The sequence below is a fragment of the Cyprinodon tularosa genome, unplaced genomic scaffold (assembly GCF_016077235.1).
Source record: "Cyprinodon tularosa strain WSP-4 unplaced genomic scaffold, ASM1607723v1 ctg347, whole genome shotgun sequence".
Taxonomy (NCBI): domain Eukaryota; kingdom Metazoa; phylum Chordata; class Actinopteri; order Cyprinodontiformes; family Cyprinodontidae; genus Cyprinodon; species Cyprinodon tularosa.
This window is the reverse complement of record NW_024039060.1, coordinates 93724-121555: the sequence shown is the minus strand read 5'-3', so window position 1 is coordinate 121555 and position 27832 is coordinate 93724. Positions and strand designations below refer to the sequence as shown.

Genomic DNA, 27832 nt, shown 5'->3' with positions numbered 1-27832 from the left:
ACAATAAGTGGGAATTTTATGGGATTCTTTATAAATAAGATTGATCTTATTAAAAATAAGATCATAAGCACTCCTCTATCCGCGATTGTACCTGAGGTAGTCATGGAATCTGAACCGGGTTTAGACTGCTTTGATCCAGTTGAACTCTCTGAATTAGCAAAATTATTGTCTTCATCTAAGCCTTCAACTTGTATGTTAGATCCAGTTCCAACCAGGTTATTTAAGGAGGTATTCCCTTTGATCTCCTCCTCCATTTTAGATGTGATTAATCTATCTCTGTTGCAGGGATATGTACCTAAAGCTTTTAAGGTTGCTGTAATTAAACCTCTGCTTAAGAAACCGTCTCTTGACCCAGATGACTTGGTCAATTATAGACCTATATCCAATCTTCCTTTCTTATCCAAAATTCTTGAGAAAGTAGTTGCCAAACAAGTTTGCGATCACTTCCACCATAATGAACTTTTTGAAGAGTTTCAGTCTGGCTTTAGAGCTCATCATAGCACTGAAACAGCTCTGGTGAAAGTCACTAATGATATTCTCATGGCCTCAGATAATGGACTTGTATCTGTGCTTGTCCTGTTGGATCTTAGTGCTGCATTTGATACAGTTGACCATAATATTCTTTTAGAAAGACTTGAATATTTTGTTGGAATTAAAGAAACAGCACTAGACTGGTTTAAATCTTATCTATCTGATCGAATTCAGTTTGTTCATGTTAATGATAGATCTTCAACACGCTCAAAGGTTACCTGTGGAGTACCACAGGGATCAGTGCTAGGACCAATTCTCTTTATTTTATACATGCTCCCAATTGGTAGAATTATTAGACAGCATGGGATTAATTTCCACTGTTATGCTGATGATACCCAGCTATATCTGTCTATAAATCCAGATGAAGCTAACCCATTACATAGATTACAGGTATGTCTTGAAGACATAAAAACTTGGATGACTCTTAACTTTCTGCTTCTGAATGCAGACAAAACAGAAGGTATCGTCTTTGGACCAGAGTCTCTGAAAAAGAAACTGATTAGCCAGTCACTTCATTTGGATGGGATTAAACTGATTTCAGATAATAAAGTAAAAAATCTTGGTGTTATTTTTGATCAGGACCTGTCATTTAAGTCCCATATCAAAGAGGTTTCTAGAATTTCCTTCTTTCATCTGAGGAACATTGCAAAAATTAGAAATATCCTGTCCAGGGGTGATGCTGAGAAACTAGTCCATGCATTTGTTACTTCAAGGCTGGACTATTGTAATTCTTTACTATCAGGAAGTCCACAAACTGTAGTTAAAAGCCTTCAGCTGATCCAAAATGCTGCAGCCAGAGTTCTAATGAAAATTAAAAAGAGAGATCATATCTCGCCTATCCTGGCTTCTCTTCATTGGCTTCCTGTTAAATCAAGAATAGAATTTAAAATCCTCCTTCTCACATATAAAGCCTTAAATGGCCAAGCTCCATCTGATATCAGAGATCTGATTGTTCCTTATGTTCCTAACAGAGCACTTCGCTCTCAATCTGCAGGTTTACTAGTGGTTCCTAGAATTTCTAAAAGTAGAATGGGAGGCAGATCTTTTAGTTATCAGGCTCCTCTCCTGTGGAACCAACTACCAGTTTTAGTCCGTGAGGCAGACACCCTGTCTACTTTTAAGGCTAGGCTTAAAACTTTCCTTTTTGATAAAGCTTATAGTTAGGGTGGCTCAGGTTATCCTGAGCTATCTCTATAGTTATGCTGCTATAGGCTTAGACTTTTGGAGGACATAGGGACCCCCATTTCATCATTCTGCTTCATTCTCTCTCTGTTCTCCTATTCTGCAGAATCTGTTAGTTCAATCTCTAACCTTCTGCTCTCTCTGCTTTTCCTCAGAGTAGCTTTGCCTCGTCTGTTCCTGTTTGGCTGTGACGTCATCCTGGAAAGAAACATCAGCTGTGCTGCTTCTATCAACACCCTTGTTTATAGATGTTGGAGATCGGCCTGTTTTCTAGTGTGGTCCTGTTTCTCTGACCGTGACTGAGTGGATGTGCTCTCTTCGTCCTCTGGCATGGGAGCTGCCTTGGAGCTCGTCTGCCTGGCTGTGTGTTTCCTGGACGGGGCCGCCTTTTACAGCTGCTTTTTGTATCTCTGCTTCTGTCTCCTTGAACCCCAGTCGGCCTCGGCAGATGGCCGCTCACACTGAGCCTGGTTCTGCTGGAGGTTTCTTCCTGTTAAAAGGGAGTTTTTCCTCTCCACTGTCGCTACAAGCATGCTTAGTGTGGGGGATTGTATTTGAGTCAATGAGTCAATGCAATCAACTGGTTTTCCTTAGATAGAAAACTTTGTATCAATTTGACTGTATGATCTGGTTGAACTGTAAAGTGCCTTGAGATGACATGTGTTGTGAATTTGGCGCTATATAAATAAACTGAATTGAATTGAATGCATAAGCATTCCCACTTGATAATAATAAAGAGAAACAGAAAAACAATAAGTGGGAATGCATAAGCATTCCCACTTGATTAGTTTTTAGTTGTTAGTTAGTTAGTTAGTGGTTATAAATACACTATTAGGAGCAGGCTAGACATGTTTTAATACGAGAATAAAGTTAGAACATTATGAAAATAAAATCGCAAAATTAGGAGAATAAAATTTAAAAATGACTAGAATAAAGTCATCCAACATAAACCCGTTTCAGGAAGAAAGCTTCCAGTTTATAGTATTTTTCACAATCATTTCAAAGTTCTGCTTCTGATAATAATGTGATGCTAAAGAACTTCATATTTGCTTCTGATGCCAAACTATAGCTTGATATAAACTCCTCATTTTAGTGAAGAATTGCCTTAAAATAAAACTTTTTTTTTTTTTAACTCTCCATCCTGGCCATAATACCCGCTCAGACATAAAACTTGTTACCGCCTCGGACTCGGTGACGTCATCGGACGTCAGCCCACAGCGGCCTGCCTTGTTCTCCGTGCGCGAGCTCGACAGTCCAAAGTATAAAGAAGCGCGCGCGCGTGGTTCCAGAGGAAAAATTGTGCAGAGCGACCCCGCGGCGCGGCGCGCGGACAGATGTGGATGAGAGCTGCTGGTGAGCCGGGAGGAGAAGCGGAGCCGTTTCTAACTTCAGGACTTTCTTCCATCTTGGAATGGAGCGGCAGCCATGGCTGTGAAGGAGCGGAGCGGACTGGAAATGGGAGGTCTGCTCCTCTGGACCTCCCTGCTGATGGCGGCTCATGGTTAGTAACTTTCTCCTTTCTGTTGTTGATCTGAGCTCCTGGGAGGAGGTCTCTGCTCCCCGCTCACCGCCTTCAGCCTCCGCCGAACCTGGGGGGAAAGTGGAGGTTCGGCGTCCAAAGGGAGCAGCTCCCAGCTGGGCTGCTGGAGTTCCTCCCTGCTGGTCCTGCGTGGGAGCCTCCGTGGGTCTGAGTGGAGATCCTGAAGTTTAAAGGTTGTTTTCTCGGGCCTCCCAGCTTCCAGCCATTGCTGCTCGGTGTCGGGTGTCAGACTGCTTCTCTGCCTTAAAGATGAAAAGAACTCAGAGTAGATCTGCTAGAGCTAGAGCAGGCAGTTCCTCAGCACATCTACCTCAACTTTAACTTTTAACTTCTCAGACTGTAGAACCGCAGAAACAAACTAGATATACACAGATACTCTAATGACTCAGGTATTACACTGATCTATCTATCTATCTATCTATCTATCTATCTATCTATCTATCTATCTATCTATCTATCTATCTATCTATCTATCTATCTATCTATCTATCTATCTATCTAATCTGTTTGTCTGGATGCACAGCCTTTAAACGTCCCATAATCAGCTGATAAAGGTTCTAGGCTCTGTTTTCTATTTTTACTTGATTTTAAATCGTTTTTTCCTCATTAATCTTCACAGAGGTTGTGAATCTCAAACCTCCTGTTGTTCATATCTGTTGATTTAATGAGAGGGAACAGAAGATAAAGAGAAACTTAAAAAAAAAGCCCAAAATGACCTTCATCTAGGTGTCTCATCGTTATAGTTATACGAATAAACATATGATAAATACAATTATAAATGTTATTTTTTTTATTCTGAAACAGATGAATTAATCAAGAAGTTTGAAAGGAGTCCTGGGTCTGTCTGTGTGACTCCCTCACTGCTGTTTCAGTGAATTAAAAAAAATGATTTTAACCACATTTATCTGCTGTAGACTGAGACAGGAAGCTGATATTGATGCATGGATGTTTTTTTCTGCTCTCAGCTTTTGAAGGTAGAGAAATGGACTTTATTCTCACACACAGTGCAAGGCTTCAAATAGGAAATGAGCCAAAAATCTGTTTCCATCAGGCTGAGATGTTGGTGGTGCTTAAAGAGCAGATGAAAAATCAACATAACTTAGAAATTATCCGACTTTTATACATATTAAACAAATAATTATGATCATAAACATTTTTTTTATGATTAACTGATGCTCAGATATTTGTAACTGTTATATTCTAACTGTTTACGGAGTTGACAGACAGCTGCTCACTGAATAAATAAGCAAACAGTCCCACTGAAACGATCCCCCAGCTGTTAAACTGTGTGCTAAGTTGCCGGTTTCTGTCTCAGTGAAGGGCCCTTTTTTAGAGGGGCCCCTTCTTTAGCCAGGGCTCTCCTGAAAAAGGAACAAACCTTCCTCCAGCGATTAACTTAGCAGTGCAGCTTCTGCATGGCAGCAGCTGCACCACATATTTGATGCCTCCCCGTTTATCATGTAAATAACAAAATCAAACAAAAAGCCTGTTCATGTATTTCAGTGAAACCTAATATGTGCGGACGATCAGCCTGGTTTTAAAATATCCTATTAGATCTGTTTAATAGGATATTTAGGTAAGACCAACCATGTAGACCTGGGGCATCCGAGTCGTTTGTGTCAGCTTACTTCAGCATCACGTCTATAGGACCAGTTCAATTCAATTCAATTCTATTCAGTTTATTTCTATAGCTCCAATTCACATCATGTCATCTCAGGTCACTTTCCAGTTCAACCAGATCATCCAGTCAGATTGATTCAAAGTTTTCTATCTAAGGAAAACCAGCTGATTGCATCGACTCATTGACTCTTCAGCAATCCCTCACACTAAGCATGCTTGTAGCGACAGTGGAGAGGAAAAACTCCCTTTGAACAGGAAGAAACCTCCAGCAGAACCAGGATCAGTGTGAGCGGCCATCTGCTGAGGCCGACTGGGGTTCAAGGAGACAGAAGCAGACATAGAAAAAGAAGCATAGATACAAAAGGCAACTGTCAACCAGCTCCACAGGCGGCCCCGTCCAGGAAACACACAGCCAGGCAGACGAGGTCCGAGCCAGCTCCCATGTCAGAGGATGAAGAGAGCACATCCAGTTAGTCACAGTCAGAGAAACAGGACCACACTGAAAAACAGGCCAAGCTCCAACATCTAGAAACAAAGGTGTTGATGGCAGCAGCACAGCTGATATTTCTCTCCAGGATGGAGTCACAGCCAAACAGGAACAGACCAGATGAAGCTACTATGAGAAAAAGCAGAGAGAGCAGAACGTTAGAGATTGAACTAACAGATTCCGCAGAGTGGGAGGGTAGAGATAGAATGAAGCAGAATGATGAAAAAGGGGTCCCTATGTCCTCCAGCAGTCTAAGCCTATAGCAGCATAACTATAGAGATAGCTCAGGATAACCTGAGCCACTCTAACTATAAGCTTTATCAAAAAGGAAAGTTTTAAGCCTAGCCTTAAAAGTAGTTGTAGCTTTATAAACCAGACTCTTAATTTAATCTTTTAATTTACAAACTGCTATGATTTTATACCTTTACTGTTAGTTTTTTAGCAGCTTTTGGGGGTCAAAAATATCATGTCTCTACTTTAGGACGTGATTAGCCTTTTTTGGCTCTTTAGGGCCGAATTAATCGCAGTAGTGGGCTGGATTCAGCCCACGGGCCTCAAGTTTGACACGTGTGATGTAGAAAGATTAAACTTTGGTTACATACATTCCAGTTTGTTCTCAGTTTAGCTCTTTGTTTAAACCCAGCCAACCATGACCAGTTCCTTTCACTGCGGCATTTTGTTCATTTATGAGCTCGACTCGTTTGCTTTATCATTATAATCTAAGAGTGAGAGAGAAGTGATCCACCCCCAAAGGAAACCTGTGTTAGCCTGACATTAGAAATTATTGGATTGAAAACTCTTTGATCATCGCTGAATAAAACCCAGATGGATGAAGAAAGAGAGACAGAGAGTGAGGGTGGAGGAGGGACTGAGATCCTGGACAGGATAAGAGGAACGGAGGATGGGTGGAGCTAAGGATGAGGCAGACATAACCTGATCCAGGGGGAAAACCTACTAGGCAAAATGAAAACAATCCCAGCTGGTAAAAGGCATGTTCACATGTTGGGTGAGAGAGCCGGCAGAATGCTCGGGCAGCCGCTTTGATTTCTGACAAATCTGAGAAATGCTCACGTTTCCTCATCCCAGATGGGAAGGCGTGAGGCAAATCACTTCCTTCCTTTTCAAAAAGGAAGGAAGTGATTTGCCTCAAGCCGCGGTTTTCAGATGGAAAATCTTCATTAACTGTCGCTCACTCTGCTGTAGCCTCACATACGCTAAACGACCAAAGGTTTGCCGTGCGCCTGAGGAAGAAAGTTCAGGCTTTGATTGCATGTTGGCTCAGGAGTTGGTTTATTGTCACTCACAGGCAGTGAATATTCTCACTCATCCAGGTCAGAGCCATTCCCAAAAAAGTTAAAAAACAATCCACTGGACTTTATTTCCAAGTTTAAGACGTTTCTCTTCCCATCCAGGAAGCTTTCAAAATTCAAAATGTCAGGAGTAATGTTGAGTTCAAGGTGTTATAGAGTGGACCAACAGAGGCCTTGTAATGACTTAGAAAACATGGAAATTGAACCAAAAACACAGGTCCACCCTTTAGTAATGGGGAGTCATTAGGGTTGTTGTTGGCCTGGATTACGGGAATGATGTTTTGACCACATGCATGGCGATGAGGTTTGAAATGATAGCAGGAAGGGATCTACTCTATTGCTGCATTGTAGGTTTTGGAAAGCTGAAATCTGAGTCTCTCTCCCCCCCCCCCCCACCCCCCCCCCCCTAAGAAAGAAAAAAAGGTTATTTTTCTTTCTTAGCAAATATCTGACTAGCAGAGGTGTTAGCATCGACATTAGCAAGTATCGGACTAGCAGAGGTGTTAGTATCGACATTAGCTGGTTTGGGACTAGCAGAGGTGTTAGCATCGAAATTAGCTGGTATGGGACTAGCAGAGCTGTTAGCATCGACATTAGTTGGTATGGGACTAGCAGAGGTGATAGCATCGACATTAGCTGGTATGGGACTAGCAGAGGTGTTAGCATCAACATTAGCTGGTATGGGCCTAGCAGAGCTGTTAGCATCGACATTAGCTGGTATTGGACTAGCAGAGGTGTTAGCATTGACACTAGCTGGTATGGGACTAGCAGAGGTGTTAGTATTGACATTAGCTGGTATGGGACTAGCAGAGGTGTTAGCATCGACATTAGCTGGTATGGGACTAGCACAGGTGTTAGTATCGACATTAGCTGGTATGCGACTAGCACAGGTGTTAGTATTGACATTAGCTGGTATGGGACTAGCACAGGTGTTAGTATCGACATTAGCTGGTATGGGACTAGCACAGGTGTTAGTATCGACATTAGCTGGTATGGGTCTAGCACAGGTGTTAGTATTGACATTAGCTGGTATGGGACTAGCACAGGTGTTAGTATTGACATTAGCTGGTAGCATTGACATTAGCTGGTATGGGACTAGCAGAGGTGTTAGCATAGACATTAGCTGGTATGGGACTAGCAAAGTTGTTAGTATTGACATAAGCTTGTATGGGACTAGCAGAGGTGTTAGCAACGACATTAGCTGTTATGGGACTAGCACAGGTGTTAGCATCGACATTAGCTGGTATGGGACTAGCAGAGGTGTTAGCATCGACATTAGCTGGTATGGGACTTGCAGAGGTGTTAGGATCGACATTAGCAAGTATCAGACTAGCAGAGGTGCTAGCATTGACATTAGCTGGTATGGGACTAGCAAAGGTGTTAGCATCAACATTAGCTGGTATGGGACTAGCACAGGTGTTAGCATCGACATTAGCTGGTATGGGACTTGCAGAGGTGTTAGGATTGACATTAGCAAGTATCAGACTAGCAGAGGTGCTAGCATTGACATTAGCTGGTATGGGACTAGCAAAGGTGTTAGCATCGACATTAGCTGGTATGGGACTAGCACAGGTGTTAGCATCGACATTAGCTGGTATGGGACTTGCAGAGGTGTTAGGATTGACATTAGCAAGTATCAGACTAGCAGAGGTGCTAGCATTGACATTAGCTGGTATGGGACTAGCAGAGGTGTTAGCATCGACATTGGCTGGTATAGGACTAGCAGAGGTGTTAGCATCGACATTGGCTGGTATAGGACTAGCAGAGGTGTTTTTTAAAGACGTTGTAAATCTGTTAGCTGGAGACGATCAGATCCATTGGCCTGCTCCATCTGTGTGCCGATAACCACTGAATGACTCCTCTGACTCTACCTGTTCTCAGTTGGAGAAAGTTTTGGAACGACTCTTATGTCTTGCTTCTCCAGCAACGCCGATAAAGGATATTATAATCAGCAATGCTTTCAGCTGCAATGTTTGTTGTTTCATTCTTGCTTATTTGATAAAGTTTTAAAACTGAGGCATTTTAGGGTTTTTTCTGCAGTTTTCATCTCCATAAATCCAACATGTTTAATCCCTCTGGAAACAATCAACCCCTAAAACTAAACTTGACTGCAGAACAACGTGCAATTATATGAAATAAAGGACTGAAGTTATTTTAGTGCCTTTCTTGGCACTGTTCTTAGAGAAACCCCGGGTTAGGGCTTTTCTGATCCCAAATCTGTTTTTTTCTAATCTCTAATCTGGGTTTTTCTAATCCCTTATCTTGGTTTTTCTGAACCCATCTTATTTTTAGTGCTTTGACCTTCTGATACTTGCTCTTTTTCAGATTTCTCTGCAAAATTTGAAATCTCTTTTTGGCCTTCCTGGTGTAAAAATTGATAAATTATTTTAATTCATCATTTTTATATTATAGAGGAGTAACTGTTTAACAGGATTTTAAAGGAAAAGTACAGTCAGCAAGGAATAATGAATGGATCGTTATCTATACCTAAAAGTAATACGTTGGCAGTGATTTAATAAATTTACCGTTAATCAGTATCTGATTGTTTCAGTCTAGAGGCTGCAGGATTTCTTCTCTACTCAGCGTAGTTTAGCCTGCATGTGGAGTTATTTTTCCTAAAGCCTGCTGGTGGAATAGGAAATAAAATTAACTTTTCAACAACGTTTCAGTCTTATTTACTGAGGTGCATCCAGGTTATGTTTTACAGGTTTCATTTGGTCAAGTTTAATGCTTAAAATGCTTCACTTTACAGAAAGGTGTTTGTAATAGTTGTAAAGACAGCGATTTAAACAGCAAATAGTATAGTTTATAAGTTGCTAAGATTGTTTCTGGTTCATAAATTTTTATCCCTTGGCTTAGAAACTGTCCTGGAACATTATGTCTGTTCTACGTTATAATAAATATGCAACACAACTAAAGAAACAGCTTTTATGGGGTTTATTGGCGGGGGCTGTCCTTGGTGCTGATTGGCTCCTGTCGATTACTTTTAGGGTCACCCTCACCTGGCCGCTTTATGGGAAACTGGTGACCTGTTTAATTTTTGTAACATTTTGACGCTTTTTTTAATTAAATTTTTGTGTTGTATTTATTATTTATGAGGTTTATTTGTACGGCACATTTTATTAAGAAGACAGTTTTAAAATGCTGAACGTTAACAAAATATAGGAAGAACACCGACACAGAGAACCCATCAGTTAATAAAACTATACAATAAACTAAATTGAAACCAAATATTAAAGCAGCAGGACGTTTTTAAAATCCTGTTGGATCTCAGCCCATTTCTTGCCTTTCTCTTCCTTCTTGCACATCTTTGTCCTAATTTGTTTTAGGGCTTCAGCAAATGATTATTTTTTAAATTGCTTAATCTGTGGATTATTTTTTTCAGTTAATCAATTAATATTCAGATAACCAAAGGTTACAAGAATAAGATTTTTTATGAAAACACACCAGGTGAAACTAAACCTTTTCCACTTGAGGAGTTCTGGATTGAGCAGATTGACAGGTGAAAAAGGTTTTTTTTTAACTTTAATACAAAATTTTGATATATTTTTTTACAATTCTGGTATAATTCCTGCTCTAAGTTGGTCGCTCTGTCAGCTAAAGGCATATTTTACAGTCTCTATACTCCAGTTAACAATTAATTGATTACTAAATTAGTTGACAATTATTTCAATGATCGATTAATTTGATTGTTTCAGCCCTAAATTGTTCTGTACTTTTTAACAGGAAGGAATGTCATAAATTATTTATCATAATGCAGATCAGGAGTCGTGTCTGGAATAAATAGCCTGAATTTCTCAATGAAATTACTTTTCTTAAATATCTAACTTTGTGTGAACTTTACTGTAAATTAACACATAGTTATTTTCAACCAGTATGTAAATATTAAACCTATGTACTCTTAACATAATGAGCTTAATTTTCATGTAGTTATCATTTAAACAATATACATGATCTTCAACTGTCGTACAATCATTTGCTGTCCCTGATTCTGACTGTGGTGCGGTTCTAGGCTGAAGGTCAAAGTTTATATCCTCAGCGTTGTTTACTGCACCTCTGAGCTCCTCTCAGACCAGGAACTAGTGAGGCTTTAATTTTATGGACAGAAGGAGGATCTAGATTAAAGTGCTGTGCATGTCATCCAGAACACCTAGGATCCCTTTAGACGTCACATTAGAGGATGAAAGAATAAAAAAATCTCCACTCACCCTGAAGAAGGTGAGCTATGAATTATGTGGAAGAATCAGGGAGCCTACCTTATAAGACCAGTGCAGCAGTTCAAAGACGAGTTAGAAGCTGTTTAATCACATCTGCTGTGCGTCGTCCCTTGCTAAATATAATCACATCCATTCTATTCAGCTCAAATTCACATCATGTCATCTCAAGGCCCTTTCCAGTTCACCAGATCATCCAGTCAGATTGATTGAAAGTTTTCTATCTAAGAAAAACCAGTTGATTGCATCGACTCATTGACTCTTCAGCAATCCCTCACACTAAGCATGCTTGTAGCGACAGTGGAGAGGAAAAACTCCCTTTGAACAGGAAGAAACCTCCAGCAGAACCAGGCTCAGTGTGAGCGGCCATCTGCTGAGGCCGACTGGGGTTCAAGGAGACTGAAGCAGACATAGAAAAAGAAGCATAGATACAAAAGGTAACATCGACAGTGTGGCAGGAAACTGGGTTGGATGTCTGCAGCCATTAGAATGTTTAAAATGACCGCAGGTGCCTCCCACCAGTCTGACTGATGCAACGTTACCTTAGCCTCGTGATGAGCAGCGACTCCATCAAACGAGTCTCCAGTTGCAGCCTAGAATCAGAAACCAACAGCCAGCCAATCATCTTTTCCTCTTCCAGGCTCTCCTCTCCTCCTCTTTGCCAACCGTCGAGATGTCCGACTGGTTGATGCGGACGGTGTGCGGGGGGAATCGGCCATTGTTGTTAGTGATCTGGAAGATGCTACTGCGGTGGACTTCCTGTTCGATCAGAACCTGATATTTTGGACAGATGTCAGCGAGGAGGCCATCAAACAAACCTACTGGAATCAGTCGTCCAACTGTAAGTTCATCTCTGTCTTTTCTGACTGCAGCTTTCAAAAGATTTGAACTTTCTAACCCGTGGGAATGTAAAACAGGGAATTTTTTTGTTTTATGTGTTTGATAAATGGAAAAGGTGCAGAGCTGTGAGAGATAAGTTAATGAACCGTGAATAATAGTGAAGACTAGTATCTGTCTGCCTGTAAAGGGGGTCCTGGTCAGACCCTGACGATGTCTGGAGGGAAAGTTCGGTGACCCTGCTTAGTTTCATTTCATCCATTTAGTTTTTCCTTCTGCTGTCATTTCAAATCCTCAATCCTGGAAAACTTTAGGAGCTTTGCCAAACCTGACCCACGTAAAAAGGCAGAGACGGGTCACCGGCTTAGGACCATTTCACCCGACGATCGTCATGGTCTGATGATGAGATTTACAGCCTATTTATAGAAACTCACTGAAACATTAACCGTTGATTTGATTAAGGAAACATTTCTATGGTTAGAGCTGATAGGACAGGATACTCCAGGCGTTTTGAAAACTAAAGATCTTATTTTTTTTAAAGAAATTCAAAGGTTACCTGGAGAGGAAACACTGTTAAAAGCATTAATCTGATCATCATGTTGGGAACGCCATACTGTTGATTCGCTGTGGCCCAATCAGAGTCCTGCTTTAATCTGACAGAGCATCATAGCTCAGGATTAGAGTGGTGGAAAGTCGTCGTCTCTGGTGGGCGCTAACATCCCGTTGTGCGTTGTTCCTGCAGCTCTGAAGGAGGCTCTGGGAAGCGGCCAAACAGCGGTGGTGTCAGGGCTGAACAGTCCGGATGGGTTAGCCTGTGACTGGCTGGGGAAAAAGCTCTACTGGACCGACTCGGAGACAAACCGGATAGAGGTGGCCAACCTAGATGGTTCCTCCAGGAAGGTCCTGGTTTGGATGGACTTGGACCAACCAAGGGCCATAGCTCTAAACCCTGGTCAGAGGTAACAGCACTAAACCAGGGCCTGCAGGAGCAGAGAGTTTCGGCTGTCTGCCCAGATCCTTGTTTCTCAGATCCTTTGTTTCTCCCTGTAATTTAAATTTAGTTTTTAGTTCTCAGTGAAGTCTTTGTCCTTCCAGATACATGTACTGGACAGACTGGGGAGAAGAGCCTCGGATAGAGCGCGCCGGCATGGACGGCAGCAGCAGGTACTGCATTAGCAGAAAGTGTTGAACGACCGGCGGGCCGGCGGACGCATGCTGGGGTCAAACCCAGATGTGCAGGACTGATCCTAGCAACACATTCTCACTCACAACTCCTCATTTATTAATGAACTTATTAATTCAATTCAATTCAGTTTATTTATATAGCACCAATTCAAATCATGTCATCTCAGGTCACTTTACCGTTCACCAGATTATCCAGTCAGCTTGATTCAAAGTTTTCAATCTAAGGAAAACCAGTTGATTGCATCCACTCATTGACTCTTCAGGAATCCCTCACAATAAGCATGCTTGTAGCGACAGTGGAGAGGAAAAATTCAATTTTAACAGTTAGAAACCTGTGGGAGAATAGAGATAGAATGAAGCAGAATGATGATAAAGGGGTCCCTATGTCCTCCAGCAGTCTAAGCCTATAGCAGCATAACTATAGAGATAGCTCAGGATAACCTGAGCCACTCTAACTATAAGCTTTATCAAAAAGGAAAGTTTTAAGCCTAGTCTTAAAAGTAGACAGGGTGTCTGCCTCACAGACTAAAACTGGTAGTTGGTTCCACAGGAGAGGAGCCTGATAACTAAAAGATCTGCCTCCCATTCTACTTTTAGAAATTCTAGGAACCACTAGTAAGCCTGCAGATTGAGAGCGAAGTGCTCTTTTAGGAATCTATTCTATTAGTTATATTAGTGAATGGTAACAAACTAGTGTTTGTTTAGGTTTAAGGGTTTTGGATGGAACATGTGGTCCAGCCTTCATGGTAAACTATGAACCATTGCTGTCTGACACACAGGGGGATCAACCTGCCTCCATTTATGAAGGGTTGGTAGTGAGAATCTGTCGATGAGTGTAGAAAAAGCTTCAAACCACTTACTGCATTTTTTCACTACTATGGAGCTACATTTTGGCCATTAAGTTCATTTAGAAATATATTTCTTGAAGCTGGACAAAAAAGATTTGAAACTGAAAACTGATTTTTTTTTTTTTTTTTTATTGAAAAAAAAAGTTTTGCAACCAGAGAAAAATATATATTTTTGAAACTGAAAAAGATTTACTGGAGAACAAAGATATGAAACTGGAAAACTATTTTTAAAAAAAAGTTTTTTGAAACTGAAAAGAAACGTGTAAAATAAAGTTTTAGATTCATTTTTTTTTTTCAGTTTTTGTGCTTTGTAGTTTTAACCTGCTGTCGTTCAGCGTGTGGGCGGGGCTTAGATGACACCAGAATGATGACTGACAGCTTAGGTGCCTGGAGCAAATATTCTGAGCCTGAATGAGCAGTTCTGGCTTCCCATGCCCTGTCCCCCTGAAGGCCACACCCCAACAACCCGCTACCATGGCAACCAGTCAGAGGTTATAAAGATAGCCTAGGAGTGTGGAATAATATGTGAGATGAAGGCCGTACTCTGGGTGATGCGCTGCTACAGACTGCTCTGGACAGCTTATCCCCTGATGACATCATCAAGGGATTGCTTTTCAAACATTTTGAAGATGCTCTCTAGTTTTAACCAGCTGTTTCACAGCCTGGGGGGGGGCTTAGATGACACCAGAATGATGACTCACAGTTTAGGTGCCTGGAGGAAATATTCCCCGCTGTTGCATTCAGGAACTGTGAGAACTGGAATCTGATAAGTACTTTAAACTTTTTTTTTTTTCAGTTTAAAAAAAAATGTTTTGGAACCAGCTTTATGTCCCCAGTCTCGCCCCATAAACCAGGCTCGGTAGTTGAACTAAAGCCTGAACGTTTTACCTCATTAAGAACCATTAAAGCATCTATGTGATCTCCACCTTCTCTGCTGTCTCCTAACAGGAAGGTTCTAGTGAACGAGAACATACACTGGCCCAACGGTCTCACTATAGACCTCGTGGAGGAGAAGCTGTACTGGGCCGACGCCAAGCTCAGCTTCATTCACAGAGCCAACCTGGACGGATCTGCACGGTACGGTTTGTAGGAGCCATCTATAGTAAGATTTAAACAGGTTAGGGTTTTATGATAAAGCATCATCATAGACTGAACCTTAAGCTCCTTAGCTAATCCAGATGTTTATCATTGAAAGTAGTCCTGCTTTCTGAAAGGTTGCTTCATTTCACTCTGGTTCTTTGTAGCTGCCATAAAACCCCATATTTCAAAATGTCCAAAGGTCGTGGTTAATCTTTAACGACTGTTTCTACTCTGACAGAATGTCTGACTCAGGTCCTGAGCACGCTGCCGACATCAGAACAAATAATTACAGACGCACCTCATGCTGCAGCCAACCTCTCATCTCCTCTCATTGCATAAGGTCAAATTCAGCACTGTTAGTCTTAGCTGCATGGAGAGCTTTCAGAGCGATCCCAGTCCTCCCAGTTTCCCAGTCAGCCCAGTATCCTTCCAGCTAACAGGGACAAGATGATGGCTTAACCGATGGTCAGGCAGCACCTTTTTGGGTCCCTCTGTCCACCCCACCCCTCCTCTGATGTGAAAACAAATGGCTAAATATGTTAAAAACAGCATTTAAAATTAACATTATCTCGAGTGTCCTGGCCGGCGTTTAAACTTCGTTACACAGCAGTAGATTTCAATGACCCCATTTATGAGTGTCTGAATGATGAGTGAGCATCTTGAGAAGTAGTGATCATCCATAGTCACTAGAGGAGCAGATATATCCCAGAATGCTGTTCCCGCCCCTCCATCTTTACTGAGTATCTATCAGAGCAGACTTGTCCAGTCTCCAGACTGACAGCTGTCCCAGCATGCACTGCGGCAGCAGCAGCTTCCAGGTTAGCGCTCACGGTTGCTCCATAAAAGTACGTTTTAAGATCATTTGAGGCGAGAACATTATACTTTAAGCTTCACTAAATGGCCCATTTACTGATTCAGTGCGTAATAAAAAAAATATTTCCGATGTTGTGAGGACCGTGGCAACCAGCGGACTGCGAGGCTAACCGCAGCCAGGGCTAACGTTAGCCCGTCTGTGGCAGCCAGGGCTGACGTTAGCCAGAATGCAGTGGTCAGGGCTAAAATTAGCCTGTATGCAGCAGCCAGGGCTAATATTAGCTGTCTGCAGCAGCCAGCGCTAACATTAGCCCGTCTGCAGCAGCCAGGGCTAACGTTTGCCTTTCCGCAGCAGCCAGGGCTAATATTAGCTGTCTGCAGCAGCCAGCGCTAGCAGTAGCCCATCTTCAACTGCCAGGGCTAACATTTTCCTGTCAGCAGCAGCCAGGCTTAACGTTAGCCTGTCTGCAGCAGGTAGGTCTAACATTAGCCCGTCCGCAGCAGCCAGGGCTGATGTTAGCCTGTCCGCAGCAGCTTGGGCTAACGTTAGCCCGTCTGCAGCGGCCAAGGCTAACATTAGCCAGTCCGCAGCATCCAGGGCTAACATTAGCCAGTCCGCAGCAGCCAGGCCTAACGGTAGCCCGTCTGCAGCAGCCCTCTCTCAGCATAGCTGTGTGTGAAGGCCTGCTGGCTCTGATGGCAAGTTTTTGTTTTATTTGGCAAAATGTTCATTTGATTTGTGCTTATCTGACTGCGTTTATTATTATTCCCCCGACAAATGAAAAAAGTCATAATTTATTATAATGTAGAGACTATTAATAACAGGAGGTGAAATGCAGCTCCAGACTAGCTTTGAATGTGGTGATGTCATCAGTATGCTTTTGTTCCAATTGACCCAGATTTATTCTGCGTTTTCCCAGTCTCCCAGAGGCCAGACTTTCCTGGGTTCTAGTCAAGAACAGACTTGGCAAGGACATGAGTCCACACTCGCATTGTTCTTCATCTTGTTCTGTCAGCATTTTTTGTGCTTTAGCGCCACCTACTGTAGTGGAGTCTGAGCAGGTAGTACCAGCTCCTGCCATTGAGTTCTAGGCTGCAGCTAATCATTATTTTGCTAATTGATTAGTATTAATTTTTAAAAATAAATTAATTAATCTTTTAATTGGATTTCAAAGTATTTTATATGGAATTTAAAACAAGTGGAGCTAAAACTAAGCCACTTGAAGAGTTGCAGATAGAACATATTCACAGACAAAAAAAAGTTTTCTTGTCTTAAATGCAAAGATATTCTATTCAATTTTGGGTTGAAAAATGGTCTGATGTCACGAAGTAATAAATAATAGAATTATTATAATTAATGTGATTAAATGCTTCATCCCGAATCAATTTCCCAGTGGAAAATGCATTTCTTAAAAAAATATCTTTGGCTTTATGAATCAATATTTAGGAATTAATATGAGAATTCAAAAGCATTTTTAACAAAGCCCTTATTAAAATAATAAATAAGTATAATAAGAAAACCTGAAAAAATTGTTTATGACAGGTTAGTTTATAGTTTTATATGCTGTACTTCACTGATATGGTACATAGTGGTATACCATTTTACCTAAATATTAACTTTTTTAGGATATATTTGATGATATTTAGCTTTAGCTGCATATTGATGCTCCCCTCATAAACTCTGGTCCGTAACTTTTAATGGTGTGATCCATCTTTGAATGGGTCATGTGACCCAGTCAGTCTGAGCTCCCCTTAAAGTCGTAGGGAAATCATACTAAAATCTGTGGGTTTTTTGTCGTGATCCTCTGCAGGCCAGTTAGTTATACGTCAGCCTGAACACCTAAATTCGGCCAATCATATATCAATGGTCATCTATCAATCAAATTTTTTCAGTCAAAGCATCTTGATTCATGTGTCGCAGCTAATATACGCAACGGTTGAAATAAGGTATCAGAATCATGTCCTTTCCCATTGAGTTCCGTCCCAGTGTTCACGGGGATGGACGTCTGTGTCTTCAGCAGGCGTAGAGCTAACAGAACTGGCAGCGTTGCGAGGCAAGGGCTCAAACATGTACGGCTGGAAGCCTTCTACACCAAACCAAGCTTCTGCCGCCCTGGCGTCCTTTTCCACAACATCTTCATCCTCGCTTTCCTCCTCTAAATAAAAAATGGATGATGGAGGAGACTCCTCCACGACCTCCGGCACTAAACTCTCCTCCTCTTGCATGTTTCCTCTGTCCATAGCGTTCCTTGACAGTGTCATTTCTAAGTCACCAATTTAGTGCTACTTGGTCCCAATGGAATTTCCCATTGGGAACCTACTAGCACTAAGTTGCTAACTGGTTAGCATGATGCTTCCGACAAACCGGCTACAACCAGACTTGCTTACGAACCTTCAGCCACAACAATCCCGCCCCCTTGATAATCGACCAATCACATTCACTTTATTCACTCATGTAAAGTCGGGCACCACTTGGGAGAATTTGTAACTGCACCAGTTGGAACAGCCGCTTCCCTATGACTTTAAACACTTAAGCTAACAGCTGTTAGATCTGACCCTCAGCTGATCAGACATGTTTCTGGTTCTCTGATGTAGGAGGTCTAGCGCCCCTAGTGGCCGCTTTTCTAGTTCTGTTCAGCTCAGCTAATGAGTCGGTTCTGTTGGATCCAGGTACAGATCAACACATCCAGAGATGGTTCCTATCAAACAGAGTACATGCTCTGCCCCAGTACTCTGTTCAGCACTCTCTGTAATAAAGTTTGGCTTTATCTCAGCAAACAGCGGCTCAATGGAAAAAGGTGACTCGTGCTTTTGGTTTGAAAGCTGAAGAGCAGCGCTCTCAGTTTCTGAGCTCCAAACCTTGGATCCTAGCTGGACCATATCTGATATCACATCTGTGAGCTGCTCTCTCCTACAAAGTGGTGATGCAGTAAGAAACAGAACAGCAATACCGACAGAAAAATAAAGAGTCCAACACAAACAGAGCTGTGGAATGAAGGCCCCAGTTAAACCAACATGGCTGACGTCTCTGCTCTCCTAGCTCCGCCTTCACTGCATCAGTCACATCTCTGGGTCTCAGTCCTCACCTCGGCTCTATCTCTCTGCACTGAATAAAGAAGACTGATGTTGCCACAGCAAACTGAAGCCCATATTTTTGCTGAGGTCATCATTGCTTTAGTCGGGGGGTTGATTTGTTGAGATCGGGGGAGTTTTTCCATTTGCAGCCTGGAACCTTTGTTCATTTATCCCCATCATTGAGCAGTTCTTGTCTCTCTGTGATCTCTGAACGCTGTCGGTGAAAAGGCTGACGTGTTGAAAGATGTTCAGCCTTCAAGCTGCGATTCCCTCGTTGGATGTTTCTCATCCCTTTCTGTCTCAGAAGTCTGCATGAGAGGCTTGATTCCTTCCAGGATATCTTGTAGGAATGTGTTTGAGTCTAAACCGACATGTTGGACCTGTCTGACCGAGTTACAGTCCGTTCCTTTGGAGACGCAGCAGCAGCTCCACCACCAATGTTTATGCTAACGGCGCGAGGTCCGCTAGCAGAGCATCAAATCTTGGCTCTGAAGCGTTTTTGGCAGCAGCAGCATGTCTGTGAAACCACAGCAGCGACAGTGTAAGGTTTAAGTTTCAGATTTCTAACTGCTGCCAACCGTCTCATTAACAGGGAATATTTAGCTCTTTTTACCAAATTAATGAAGTTGTTCGTTTATTCTCGGTCTTTAAGAGCTGGGATATTATTTAAAATGTAACCTGAAGGGGTGAGAAAAGTGCCGCTGTAGCTACCAGATCTGCTCAGGTCACACTTCATGCCAGTGACGTTACGCTACATGAGCGGCTGAACGTCGCCACATCATGTAAAACATTGTCAGGCTTTTCACTAAACCTTGGAGTGAGTTTTGGACAGGCTGCCCTTGTCAGGGTGAATGAGGATGGGTGCAGCTATAGGTTGGAGGTTTTCAGAGGATTTCACTGAAGCTAATTTTTATAGCACACTAAATGTTACTAAATAACAATAAATTATTTGTACTTATGTGGAACATCTTTCACACACTATATATTCTGGTGATTTTTAGAGAATTGAAGTAAAGCAGAATGGACCCTACTAATATACTTGCATCTTAAATATACTGTAAACTAAGAATTTCACAAATTTGTTTATTAATTATTCTCTGCAGTTCAATTAACATAACCGATGGGCAACTAAAGTTATTATTGGATTACTGGAACTAATGCAGGAACCAGTGCAATTGAATGCTGTGCAAACTACACTAGGTATGAATATTTGGTAATAGGCTAAAGATTAAAAATCTTCAGTCATTATTTTATTGACATTATTTTATTTAACTGACAAAACAGCTCAATAACTCAGACCTTCTAGGAGGCTGTATTTTCTATAAAAAAAAACCCATCTCCCTGACTCAAGGAAGCACTCTGGATGTTTCATTTAGGAAAATGTGATGGAAATTAAGTTTTTAAACATATTCAACAGAACAAAATGAAGATAAATGAATAAGATCAGTAATAATAAAACATCCGTGTTGTTCCTCCTCTATCAATCCTGGATAACTGAGTTGTTCTGAACATCCTCTCTGGATGTGGTTGGTCTTTTCTTGGGCGGCTGATTTTTTGTAAATAAAATGTAATGGTTCTTTTTATTATTGTGGACCTCCTATGGGTTTGAGAGGCAAACCTGAAAGCTTTAAGAATTTATTTTTTTTGTTGTTGCTTTAATTAGTCCTAAAATCTAACGGGGGATTATTCAACTGGACTGAGCAATAATTATTTAACTTGGAACTAAACTATGACTAAATCCGGAGGATAAGCTAGAGCAAACGAGGAGTAAAGCTGAGTAAACAAATCACGAGGTATAGAGAAAACAATATGATGTGATCCTACAGTCTCCATATTGATCATTTAAGCTAGCTTCTGTATTCTTTACTCATATTCCCAGGTAAAGAACCGGTATGGAAGTTCTGAGGCGCAGCCGCCTTCAGGGGGACCAAACTTACATATTTAACTTTACTCAAGTAGTAGAGTGCTTGAAATCTTCTTTAATTTACAAAGAGAATTATCTTAGTCCAGATAAGAACAGGATAAGATAAAAAAATCCAATGACATTCTCAGAAATCCCGGTCTTTAATATCTGCTGCGGGTCTTTCAGCTCCGCTGCTCTCAGCACAGTGAACAGGTGGAAAAAAAACGGACTGGAGCTGGATCTGGCATGTCCTCGCGCATTAGCACTAAGGTTGTGTTGAAAACGTGGACTGGATTTTTATCAGCATGGTATTTTTATATATAAATAGGTGGAATGGAGTTGAGTTTTAATGTCCGAGGCGGTGAGCAAGTGGGAAAGTTTGAGCGACAATGGAGGGATATGAGGGCCAAAAAGAGCAGAGATCCAGTTGGAAAAAGGGCCCCAGCGTTCTCGCGCACCTTGCTCTTCTGGCTGGTCCAGCTTCAGTCGTTTTCCTCAATGGTGGTCAGACAAACCCACAAATCCTTCCTTCCTTCCTCCCTTCACTTCACATTTTAATGATAAGCTTTGAATCTTTCTATTCTTTCTGATGGAGTGTGTGATGCAGCGGTTGTGTGTTTGAACTTCCAGAGAAGCCGTGGTGGAGGGCACCCTGACTCACCCGTTTGCCCTGACGCTGTCTAAGGAGACTTTGTACTGGACCGACTGGCAGACCCGCTCCATCCACGCCTGCAGCAAACACAGCGGAGACAAAACCACAGAGATCCTCAGTGGGATTTACTCTCCCATGGACATCCAGGTTCTGGAGTCCTACCGGCAGCCGTACAGTAGGTGGAATATTTTACAGCATAACCTGGTTAAGGTCCCGATTAGTAGGGTTTTATTCAGGGCCGGATTTAGGAAATTTGGGGCAAAGCAGGCAGAGGGCCCCTCTGAACTGAGAAGACAACACATAAAACAGACCCATTATCCAGATAGAGAAATGTTAATAGAATAGACATCCATTATCTGTTTTAGGTTTTGTCCCTCTCTTCTTGTCCCTTTGTTCTGAATGAAAGATGAAAGATTTTTTCCAAGCACTAAGCTCACTTAGCTGATTACTCCTTCCTGTGTTTCCAAAAAGGCCAAAGTAAATAACCCAGTCCTTCTTTTCACTGTAGACAAGCCATGATCTGCTTATCTGTTCTCCATTTTTCATTTGGATGAAATAATAGCTGCATGAATCATGACAGCAGACAAGATAGAGGAGAGCAGGAGGCGGGGTTACCAATCTACTCGCTCTGGAGAGCAGAGTTCGCTGCTTTTAGATGTTGTCTCCAAAGTCTCCACTAGCAGAAAAGTCTCTAGATTTGGCGCTAGGAGCTTTTTAGAAATCAAAGTGCTAGAGGGGTCTGAAAAGTGGCTAAATATAGCGTCTAAAGCGCTAAGTTAGCAACACTGCTCTTTGCATGGTTTGTTTACAAATGGTTTGCTGCTGTCTGTTTGGACCTTTCTGAACATGTGCAGCAAATGGACTGATCCAATATGGTGGACACTGAAGGGGGGGGGCTGAGACACACTTAATATTATCAGCGTTCTGATGGCATTTTAACCAAAGGATTTTTATCAAAAACATAATTAATGTGCAGAAATAAGGAATAGTTGTATTAATCATACATGGAAACAGAGTTTTATGGGGCCCCCAGGAACTTGGGGCCCTAGGCAGCTGCCTAGTATTGCCTAATGGTAAATCCGCCCCTGGTTTTATTTCAACACGTAGGAAATTACCTTGAAGATTGAAAAGATTCACAGATTTTCTACACATGGTGGTAAAGTTTAGATGGACATAAAAAGGTGTGGTTCATGTGTGAAGCTTCTTCCTTTGTGCCGTTTCAGTCCGAACTCCCTGCAGTGACGCTAACGGAGGCTGCAGCCACCTCTGCCTGCTCTCTCCGCTCCAGCCTTTCTACAGCTGCGCCTGCCCCACAGGCGTCCAGCTCACAGCAGATGGAAAGACCTGCAAGCCAGGTATGTGCCTGACGTCTGCTGATCTAAGCGCTGCGGTTAGCACATGCTTCAACGGTTGGTCATTCTAGGGGAGATTTTACTGCAGTAGATGCAGTGAAAGCACCATGCAGGAAAACATTATGAGGCTAGCTAGATTTACTGCGGGATTCTTCTAAATCCTAGTTTAACTAAAACATTTCACCACTCAGTGTTTTCTCTCACAGCTTTAGTAAAAGCTCAGCAGGAAGGAAGTGGACCAGGACCAGGCTGGGTAAAGGTTAGACCAGCCTTATTGGGTTTCTGCTGCAGGAAAATCAGGATTTAAACCATCTGACAACTGAAGGGAGAGAAAAAGTTTGAAGAAGGACTGATTATGGATGGGTGCTGAACCAATTCATGGGCGGGGCGCCTGAGAGCTCCCAGGCTTATTTCCACAGATGAACTTAATCATAACGCTGTGGGAACACAGAGCAGCAGATAGCGGAGTACCGGTGCTCTGTCAGACCGGCATACCCAGTCAAATTTGAGGGTATCCCTTAAGTTTTGTACAAAAATATAATTTAAACTACCTCAACGGGCGTGTATCCCTTTAGTCATGTACAAAAATTTAAGGTCAGATCGCCATAAGCTTAAAAAACACCATAAATAAGCAATTAAATAATTTTTTTTGTACATGACTAAAGGGATACACACCTGTTGAGGTAGTTTAAAGGTTATTTTTCTTACAAAACTAAAGGGATAAACGGGTTTGGACTATGGGTATGCTGGTCTGACAGAACACCGGCGCTGATCCTAGATCAGCCGCTGGTGCTGGATGGGGATGCGACTACAGCAGCATCAGCCTGAAAAAGGAGCAGAGCAGCTGCCATGCTGATTCCCACGATGTTAAAACAATAGAGCCTTATTGTGTCAAAGCAAACACTGGGTAAAGTTAGAGTGTCTGTAGGGCTGGCTCATAAATCTGAGCCAGGCATGCCATCCCATGGCCCGGCCACTGTTGACAATAAAACAACAATGCTTCATTGTGTCAGCCTGCAGCTGGGGCCAATGGCGGCCTCTGTGTATGGGCCTCTAATTTGTTTTGCTTGGCTGGTTAGATTGAAGCGTTTCTTACTGTGTGGCAGTGTGTGTGTGTTTATTTGACTATTAGTCAGTGGGCTTGAAGGGTCTTAAAAGGAAGTCAAGGAAGACGGGAGTTGAGCTGCAGATGCTTTCCCTCCTCCAGCTTTGCTTCCTTTGATGTTTCCCGCCTGGTTTCACTCATTTAGTCAAAGACCTCCTGTCACATCTGACTCGGACACGTTTTGCATAAATTTGATTTGTCAGGAAATAATGTTTGGAGCAAAATCAACTTTTTAACTAGCAGGAATTTAGTTTGTATTTGTTATGAAGCCTCAGGCTGTTTTTCTTATACAATTTCAACGTTTTTACTTGAAGGATTATTTCTTAATAACAGTGTCCTGTCTGGCGATTTGGCAATAAGAATAATTGTCTTGATGCCAAAAAGAGCCCAATAGATTTTACTTTCACGAGTGGAGCAGTAGGGCTATTGTCACAGTGTTTCGCTTGATTTATGCGTATAAATAGCTTTATTATAATTATGCAGGGAGTTTTACAGATTATATGGACACTGCAATGTTAGTAAAACAGGAAAAAAGGAGAAAAGATGAAAGAAAGAGGAGATAAAAGGGAGATGATAAAACATTTTCAGTCTGCTTCATCACCTGCAAAGAGATGTAAAAAGAACAGCACAACCAACAGATATAAGAGATGCAATAAAGTAACACCTAGGTACTATCGCTGAAATATAAGTAGTATTATTTAATCTGACATTTATTGTGTGGTAGCTGAAGATCAGAATATGAGCTTTCTATATTTGAACTGCTTTAAGTTGGAGCCTTTCCTGTGAAGTTCAAACTGACGGCTGCACAGACCAACAGGAAACCTTCATCGGGCTCTGCAGCTTTTCTCAGGACAACTTTAGATGATGTGACGTCAAAACAAAACGGGTGTTGGTGTCTCCCAGCACTGATGTTTGGAAACGTTTATGTTTCTCATGCAGCTGCAGCGCAGAGCAGCTGGACTGAACCAAAGCAGTCTAGTCATTTTTCGGCAGGTCTGTAGCTCGCTGAGCCGCTGACTGAATGACCTGAAGCAACGTTTAGCTCAATGTTAGCATCTTAGCATCGCTGGTGATGGAGAGACGCCATCGGAAAACCAGCAGCCTGCATTTAACTAGCTTCCTTCCTTCCTTCCTTCCTTCCTTCCTTCCTTCCTTCCTTCCTTCCTTCCTTCCTTCCTTCCTTCCTTCCTTCCTTCCTTCCTTCCTTCCTTCCTTCCTTCCTTCCTTCCTTCCTTCCTTCCTCCCTCACCCCTTCCTTCCTTCCTTCCTTCCTTCCTCCCTCCCTCCCTCCCTCCCTCCCTCCCTCCCTCCCTCCCTCCCTCCCTCCCTCCCTCCCTCCCTCCCTCCCTCCCTCCCTCCCTCCCTCCCTCCCTCCCTCCCTCCCTTCCTTCCTTCCTTCCTTCCAACCTTCCAACCTTCCAACCTTCCTTCCTTCCTTCCTTCCTTCCTTCCTTCCTTCCTTCCTTCCTTCCTTCCTTCCTTCCTTCCTTCCTTCCTTCCTTCCTTCCTTTAGCTGAACTCGTGGTTCTGCTGGACGTTTAGACTCAGCAGCCGGATGTTCAGAAAATGTCTGAATCCTTGCTAGAGCCAAACCAGCAGTGAATCTGTTATTGTTATTATTTCTGACGTTATGCTGATCAGCAGTAGATCCTCTGTGACCAGTGAATGGAGGATGAACATAATCATCTAGCTAGTGCTTCACATCGATGCTTTGTTTGTTCAGGAGCGGAGCAGGTTCTGCTGCTGGCCCGGAGGACCGACTTGAGGAGAATCTCCCTTGACCTTCCGGATTTCACTGACATAGTTCTGCAGGTGAGCGCCTCAACAGAACCATGGCGGCTTCGCTGTTTGCTAAAAGCTAACGCGTCTCCTCTCATGCAGGTGGATGACATTCGACACGCTATCGCTATCGACTACGACCCGGTTGAAGGTTTTGTCTACTGGACCGACGACGAGGTCCGGGCCATACGGCGGTCCAACATTGACGGCAGCAACGCCATGATACTGGTGACCTTGGACATCAACCACCCAGACGGCATTGCTGTTGACTGGGTGGCCAGAAACCTTTACTGGACCGACACCGGTACCGATCGGATCGAGGTACAGCCAGAACTCTGTGACTGATGCGAAGTGAAGGTCTGCCCCGATGGTGTTATTCACGTCTGCATTTTATTTTAAGGTTACCAGACTTAACGGAACGTCCAGGAAGATTCTGATCTCTGAGGACCTGGATGAGCCCAGAGCCATCGTTCTGGATCCTGTCAATGGGTAGGTGGCGCCGCTGCGTCTATAAGAGAGCCACTTCTTTTAAAGAAGGTGTTTCTAGCTGGAGCAGTGTTCTGTCAGACCAGCATACCTTTAGTCAATACATCTACGCACAATGTCAGATTTATATTTATCCCTTTAGTTTGGACGAAAAATAAACTTTAAACTACCTCAGCAGCCGTGTATCCCTCTAGTCATGTACAAAAAAAAAAAAACACTTTAAGGTGAGATCGCCATGCACTTCAAAAATCACCAAAATGTAAATAATTAAATATTTTTTTTGGACATGACTAAAGGGCTACATGCCCAATGAGGTAGTTTAAAGGATGATGATATTTAATCACCATTAGAACCGTCCCACAGGCCACGGCCGCTTGTGCGCGCTGCCGTGACTTCACGGCTACCGTTGCATTGTGGGGAATGTAGTGTTGGTGCGATTGTGTTGCAGCACCAACACTACATTCCCGGGGAAAACAAGCTGGGCAGAAGTCGGTTGTCTGAGGTGGCGGAGTGCAGACTGCACTGCACAACTACTGTAAAAATTTTGTTATGAATCTCGGCAGCAGACCCAGAATTCAGCCAGAGGGTTTTTAAAAAAGGAATTTATTAAACAAAAAGCAGAGCAATATCAAAATGGACCGAAGAATCAAACAGATTACAGACTACAGGTGTCAGCAGAGGCTGAGGGAGGGAGAGGGGAGCTGATCCTGAAGGTGATAGAGACGGTGCTGAGCGAGGGGCAGCGTGTCCCATGAGCTCTCCTACACCTTTATATTGCAGAGGAGCTGCTGCACAGGGACAACCTTTAACAATGATGAAAAATGGAATGACCCTTTACTAGTCATTAAAGATAAAATATTCATCTTGCATCTAATATATATGTATATATATATATATATATATATATATATATATATATATATATATATATATATATGTTTTGAAATATTTTACATTTTAATTTGAATTTGAAATTGAATAATAAAAAAAAAAATAAAACATTTTTTCACGTCTTAATCAGGGTCATTGGGTGTGTGGGGCGGTACCCTAGCTCCCTCTATTGGCCAGCTGCCACTGGTATTGACTATGGGTATGCTGGTCTGACCACTTTAAGGGGAATTCCTTATTCTACCAGTAGAAGTTTCTCTCACGGTTTTATCTTCTGTAGAAATAAAATCAATTTGCTTCAGACTAGATTTAGACGGATGTCAGAAATAAATGACTGGCACAGAAGTTCCCACCCCTGACTGTCTGGTTAGGATGTTACCTGAACCCCCGCCCCCCCGAAGCCTGCCCTCTGACATCACCTCTTTTTCCCAGTTTCATGTACTGGACCGACTGGGGTCAGCATCCGAAGATCGAACGAGCAAACCTGGATGGAACAGATCGTGTGGTTCTGCTGAACAGCTCCCTCGGCTGGCCCAATGGATTAGCCATAGACTACAAAGCAGGAAAGCTTTACTGGGGAGACGCTAAAACCGACAAGATAGAGGTGAGTCCAACAGCAGCTGGCGGCTCAGAGAGGAAAACAGGAAATGGAACAAAGCAGGCTTGAATTTAAGGAGACGTTGAATCTGATAGTTGTATCTGATAAACCACAAAGACTTGGATCAGACTTCTAGAACTACTGCTGGGCCACTGCTTTCAGAACCAGGAGGAGTATTGGTTTGGCACTGGGGAGGTTGGGTGATCTATTCAAGCTTTTCCTGTTAAAGGTTCTTGATCCAGGTCTTTGTTTCCCAGTTTGAAGACGTTTCTCTTTCATCCAGGAAGCTTTTCAAATTCAAAATGTCAGAAATAGCGTTGAGTTCCAGGTTTTATCCAGTAGCCCAA

At 42.5% G+C, this 27832-nt stretch overlaps 1 protein-coding gene across 1 annotated transcript in view; it reads left to right on the top strand.

Moving 5' to 3' along the window:
• The first annotated feature begins 2943 nt into the window (after nucleotides 1–2943).
• lrp5 (low density lipoprotein receptor-related protein 5) overlaps nucleotides 2944–27832 on the top strand; it is a 55876-nt gene continuing 30987 nt past the window's right edge. Inside the window, 11 exon segments of the mRNA XM_038294848.1 lie at nucleotides 2944–3214; nucleotides 11525–11725; nucleotides 12464–12680; nucleotides 12817–12885; nucleotides 14703–14831; nucleotides 21256–21452; nucleotides 22501–22632; nucleotides 25458–25546; nucleotides 25616–25834; nucleotides 25914–26002; nucleotides 27320–27491. Coding sequence (XP_038150776.1) covers nucleotides 3139–3214; nucleotides 11525–11725; nucleotides 12464–12680; nucleotides 12817–12885; nucleotides 14703–14831; nucleotides 21256–21452; nucleotides 22501–22632; nucleotides 25458–25546; nucleotides 25616–25834; nucleotides 25914–26002; nucleotides 27320–27491 — 1590 coding nt within the window. The 5' untranslated portion in view covers nucleotides 2944–3138.